We start from the raw sequence: 6,571 nt of genomic DNA, 5'->3' as shown, positions 1-6,571 counted from the left end.
CCATCAACTTTACACCTTTCAATCAGACCAATACCCTTAACTTAAGAAGGCATGAGAATAATTACATATTTCTTTAGAGAATCAAAATAGCTCATCTTTCCTTAATAATTTTATTTAGTTTAAAAACATAGAGGTAGATATATAATAAAATGTTGCCAGATTAAACAAATATCTGTCACAATACTTGTCGTGAGAATGTTAAGAACATATCTTGCTGGGTTTTTTGGGAAGAGAGCGTTTAATTTGTCATTAATATTCTGCAAAACAACTAAAATTAGACATTTTTTGAACAGGGTTAATTATTTATTTCTTATAAAGCTTGAAATTCGATTTATTTATTTACACACACACACACACACACACACACACACACACACACACACACACACACACACACACGTAGACACCAATCTGGCAACCTTGTGGACGTAGGCGTGTCATGAACAACCAATCCGATTTCGTTTCCACAAAGTTGCCTTTATAGCCCAGATTACAACGCTATAAGGCGATGAAGCAGCTCAAATACACCAACACACACTTACACACACACACACACACACACCTACACATGTGAGTCCAGAGGACGGCTGGAGATCCGTGTGGGCCACATGGAGAAATCAAAAAACTTTCGCATCGACGCCATTCTGGCCGTGGAGCCACCGAAAGCTCAGACTTCACCCCTGGCTCTGGTCACCTCACTGTCCAGTTCAACCTCATCCTCTTCATCATCATCCTCGGGAAGAAGAAGTATCACGAGTTCGGACCTCCTGAACTCTCCTTCTGCCATGGTGGGACTCCATCCTCCGAGCAGCTCTATTTACCACCCGCACATGTTCTCCTACCATCTGGGACAGCCGCCTGTGCTCTCTTACCCATACCCTCCTCTTCCTCATCATGATGAACCCCTCAAGCTGCCCCCTGGTTCCCTGCAGCTCGACCACTGGCTAAGGATCTCCACTGCCGGGCTCGCGCTGCCCAAACTTCAAACTGACTTTAATAGTAAGTACCTTTGATTTTTAATTTTTAAACATTTTAAACACAAACAACACAAAAAAATATCTTTTTAAAATGTCTCAACAGCTGCCGTATTAATATTTTTATATAATCGATAATAAAAATGAAGGGTTTTTGGTTCCTTCTCTATAATAATTAACATCCACCAAATCTGTGGGGGAAAAGGTCATATATATATATATATATATATATATATATATATATATATATATATATATATATATATATATATATATATATATACACACACACACACACACACACACACACACACACACACACACACACACAAAGAGAGAGGTTATATACGCTTATAGAAGTCATATATACGCTTATAAACAAACGTTTTCCAATGTTTGATAGATTATGCAGCGAAATAAAATTTTCCACAAAGTACTCATTAATAAATAAATAAAGGTGCCAAAACAATAATATTAGGCAATAAAAGAGAAGATTTCTGTTATTTAGGGTTCCTTAAATAATTTGCTAAATGATGTTTTCCTTCCAAACGAAAAACAAATCCCGTGGTAATCATTTATTATGGGAAATGTTTTTCTTTTGGCTTCTTCCAGTTTCAGAACCAATATTTGTTAAAGAATCATCAACCAAATGGTTATATAGGAAGCTAAAAATTAATTTCGCACAAGAGAACAATTTAACTACAGTTTAGCTACAGAACTTCTTTCCAATAAGTGATTTATTACATTATAAAAAGTAAAAGTCGGGAAATATATTTTAGATTAAAGCAAGAGAACTTTTTTCTTTATTATTTGTATTTCCTTAAATAACCTTTGATTTGTTTGTTTTTTAGCTTTTTTTTCCCAGTGGTCAAATTTGACCAAGAATAAATTATATTCAGAATTTAATAGCAGTATTTTTTTTAAACATTTTGACACTGAAGATATATATATATATAGCTAATTTAGTTGCGTGTACATTTTTAAAAAAGCATTTTTCCCCCTACTGTATATACTGCACATGCTGTTTCATGTGTTTGCGGATAATTATGTTACATTTTGCGTCTAATTTTAGAGCCAGTGTATAATCTAATTTTTTTTTTTTACTTTGGCAAATTAATAATTACAGTATTTTAGTTAGATTGCAGTGTTTTCCCGCCATCTGCCTCTCCTTTTCTTTCAGACAGTGGGTAAAATGGACAAATAATGGACAGAGGGGGGAAAAAAGTATCGGTCCGGTGAGAAAACCACAAACCGGCCCAAGTGTTTACACACCGAACACAAGTGTGTCTCTGTGTCGGGTTTACTGAGCCGGCCGCGAATGGCCTCCAGTTAACACACACACACACACACACACACACACACACACACACACACACACACACACACACACACTCCAGCTAGGGTGTGGATGTTAAATCACGATAAACCACAACAACAACAACAACAACAACAACAACAACAACAACAATAATAATAAAAATAATAATAATAATAATAATAATAATAATAATAATAATAATAATAACCCTGTATAATAATACCGTAAACAACTTAATTCAATTTCAACTAATATAAATGTGTGTGTGTGTGTGTGTGTGTGTGTGTGTGAGTGTGTGTGTGAGTGAGCTCCCAATACTCGTTTTTTATATCCTCGCAATACAAATCAAGAGCTTTTACTCTGTCAAAAAGATGTAAAATAATTCCCTCATGTCTGCAGGTTCAGTTTACCAGCGGCGTCTTTTCCTGTTCAGAGTTAAACGATTAAATTGGCGCACCGACATTATCATAATTATCGCTCCATATTCAGCACCGCGTTAAAGCAGTATGGAGACTGCAGGGTCCTGGAGGAACCTTGTTTCATTTCACTCTGTACTCCATCAGCTGCATGTGGTCGAAATGGCAATAAAAAACCCTTATACATCCGAAGAAAATATTTAAAAGGATTTAAAAATATTCAAAATCTACAAAAAAAAAAGTTTTTATATTGGTAAATTAAATAAACACGAATAAATGCTAAGACATTTTATATACTGTCGCTATACGCAGACAAAACAAGCAAACAAAAGGCGCAATTACAAATATATTCCCAACTTTACCTTCTTATTAATGCTAATTATTACTATTTGTTAAACGGTTGAATTGAAACAGTGAATATTACGCAGAGCGATGGATCTGGACACCTACAGCGTCCCTCTCTCTTATAACACTATCACAAGCACAACTTTTAAAGCACGATCCATCTGATCCTTTTTACTATTATAGGGAAATTTTGGGCACTGAAATTACTAGTGGGGAAAAAAGCTTCTACTTTGCATACTTTTTTTTTTTACTGCAACAGTTTCATTACATATTATATTAGTGACAATCTGTGAAATACTGAGATTTTGGACAATTGTCGTTATCATGATCAATATAAGGTACTTACATTTAAATAGGGGCCTAGAAATTGTGCTGAATTTGATCTTGAATGTTAAGCATAAATTCTATTGAGCATTTCTCTTTGTTTTTCAAAATTTTTTTGTTTATTTAAAAATGTAGGTGAAAAAATATCCTAGATTTTTTTATTATGATTCAGATTCTCTCTTCTATGTCTATAGATATGGTGAATTTGTGTTTTCTCTTCTTGTGTGTGTGTGTGTGTGTGTGTAGCTCAGGCTCACCAGTCTACCCTGCTGGGGAAATGTCGGAGGCCACGCACCGCCTTCACCAGTCAGCAGCTGCTGGAGCTGGAGCATCAGTTCAAACTCAATAAATATCTCTCCAGACCCAAACGCTTCGAGGTGGCCACAAGCCTCATGCTCACTGAAACCCAGGTATACACCAAATCTTCTACTCTGTGTGTGTGTGTGTGTGTGTGTGTGTGTGTGTCCTAAATGCATCAAATCCCGGCATAGATCTAAGCTATCTGCACATCTGTCATTTTTATACAGTAAAATGCATAATTAACTGCAACTACTTTAATAATTCATTTTAAACGTGGTTGCAGTTGCATGTTTTTAATAAATAACATATTTAGAATATAAACAAATTAGAGAGCATCACAATCACATTGATTTTATTTAATACCCTCTAAGGAAATAAAGGAAGTGAGTTGGTCATCAAACCTGTTTATGACCAGTAACAAGGATGACAGTAGAGTACATGTGTTCTAATATTTGAATAAAACAGATAATTTGATCATTTTAAAGCTTGCTGCTGGTAAAATAATTAATTAATTAAAATGAGTGTTTTGATAATAATAATAATAATAATAATAATAATAATAATAATAATAATAATAATAGTTTTGTTTGTTTTTTTTCCTTTTCTTTTCTATTCAAGGTGAAAATCTGGTTTCAAAACAGACGTATGAAATGGAAACGCAGCAAAAAAGCTAAAGAACAAGAAGCAGCTCAGGATGCTGCTGAGAAACACAAAGGAACCAAAGAGAAAGAGAAAAGCGAGCAGCCAGACTCGGCTAAAAGCAGCAGCAGACTGAGAGACTTCAGAGACAGTGATGATGACGATGATGAAGCGGACTCGTACATGTGCAATTCCTCTGAGTTCTCCTCAGAGGATGAGAGAGCGCACATGAGCCCTCAACCTTGAGACCTTGAATCTTTCCGTATCAGCAAACTTGACCTTAGAGGAACTGTGTGCATGTGTGTTCTCCCATTCCACAGTGGGTGCTCCTGCTTTCCTGGGATTTAATGGTAGACTGATGGTATAGATAAAAGAAAATGAGACATGGCCTGAATCTTAACTCATCCGTTTTAGACATCTAGTGCACTACATAGGGTGTAGAAGCCGATACTCCATGTCATTCTATATTTTTACCTTTTAAGGTGTATGTTTATAGGTTCAACCTAGAGAACTACTCTGAAATAGTCTATCCTGAAAAGCTCTTTAAAGTGATACTATAGAAGAACCAGTGTTTTCACTCCTGAAGATACTTTTGATTGACTAACATTTAAACACCATTATGTGAAAGGCTCATTTTGGTAGAAGATTCTCATAAAATTTATTGTGGAAAGAATCATCAAGGTAAAGGTTTCAGAGAACCACAATTGGTTCTTAAGGAAATAAATCATCTATTGTATTGATGTTTAAAAATATTTAATAACAAGGTAGGGCACAGAGTCCACCATTTCATACCCTATCAATTGCACTCTGACTCTGTATTGGGCATCTAGTGCTCTAGGTAGGATGTAGAAGCTATCACTCCATGTTGTTTACTTGTTTATCTGGCTATGAGATAAATTCCAGGATACACTGTACTACATATAGGGTTGTTAAAAATACTCATAAAGGTTTTACCTTTTTATGAAGGTTACCATAAAAGAACCATTTTTTGGGGTTCCTGGAGATCCCTTTGAAAGGATTTTGGTGGTGTGAAATGTTTATGAGGTGTTTTATGCAATAAATAATGGAAATGGATGATGTAGTCACGCATGCAAAAAGGAACCAGAAATCTTCTATGACATTGCTCTAAAAAGGCTTCCACTGGTTTCATAGCTCATTTTAAAACTGTAGGTCATGAAGACAACCATTTCATACCCTAACTAGTGCACAGATTCTTTCGGAAGCCTTCACTTCATACATACTAATGAGGCATCAGGGAGCAATGTGACACTTATGGCTAGTTATTTTAGGCTAAATCCAAAATGTCTCCCATATGAAGCGTATAACGTACTACAAAGATGGTTTCATCTTATGTAGTGCACTTAAGAAAGTGTCGACAGGCATTTGGGATACAACCAGTATGAATCATTTCACCTTTTAATAGATTTGCCAAACAGTCTAAACATAGTAGAGGCTGCAGGAATGGTTATAAAAGCATGTGATTTTATTTAATACCTCAAAATGAGGTAACAGAAATTCATAAAATCATTGTTTTAACTGTATTCATATTTTATCACTAGAACCTAACCTTTTTAAAACATCTGTGTTGTGTTTAAAAGAGTCAATATCCATCTCAATGTTAATGTGTTGAAATGTGTTTATTTTTCTATATTGTATTTATAAAAAAAAAAAGGCTTTACAATTGCATGTAAGCTAAATAAATGCAAATAAATTGTTCTTTTTTTTAAATGAAATCTTCCATCAATGAGGTATTGTGTTGTTCATCAAACATGGACTAGACTGGTGCTATGAGGAGTGTGTGTTGTGTGTGACCTGGCTGGGTCATGGGAATCTCTGTATATAGAGCTCACGAATCCGTGCAAATGTGTGGCTGAAACATTTCACACCAGCACAGCAATGCAGGGGTAATAATAAAACCTCTGAACGACTCCTCATCCGTCAGCACACCGCGCAGTTCAGAGCATAAAGCATCGTCTATTTATAACGTTAATACGAAACACAAAAATCCTTCCAGATAGATGAATCAACGCCAAGAGGTTAGAACAAATGGACACACCATTGTGGACACACAATTTCTGTTCTGATTTGATGAATCCCAAGATGTCCACTGAATTGGATATAAAGAGCCCCACATATGTCTAGAAATAAAACATATATATATATAAATAAAACATTATTTTTATGTTTGCTCATTCTAAACAAGTTCCACATTTGAAACAGAGCAATACACTTCATATGGAACATCATATTTAACA

General features: G+C 35.3%; 1 protein-coding gene across 1 annotated transcript; it reads left to right on the top strand.

The window, feature by feature from the left end:
• Positions 1 to 508: 508 nt before the first annotated feature.
• mnx1 (motor neuron and pancreas homeobox 1) lies at positions 509 to 5,978 on the top strand. Its single transcript, XM_060875285.1, has 3 exons — positions 509 to 999; positions 3,624 to 3,787; positions 4,296 to 5,978. The coding sequence occupies exons 1-3, from the start codon at positions 609 to 611 to the stop codon at positions 4,560 to 4,562; spliced, it is 822 nt and encodes a 273-aa protein (XP_060731268.1). The 5' UTR covers positions 509 to 608; the 3' UTR covers positions 4,563 to 5,978.
• The last annotated feature ends 593 nt before the right edge of the window (positions 5,979 to 6,571 follow it).

The sequence above is a fragment of the Tachysurus vachellii genome, chromosome 7 (assembly GCF_030014155.1).
Source record: "Tachysurus vachellii isolate PV-2020 chromosome 7, HZAU_Pvac_v1, whole genome shotgun sequence".
Classification (NCBI taxonomy): Eukaryota; Metazoa; Chordata; class Actinopteri; order Siluriformes; family Bagridae; genus Tachysurus; species Tachysurus vachellii.
Note: the sequence above shows the minus strand (reverse complement) of the source record. Positions and strands in the feature narration are given on the sequence as shown.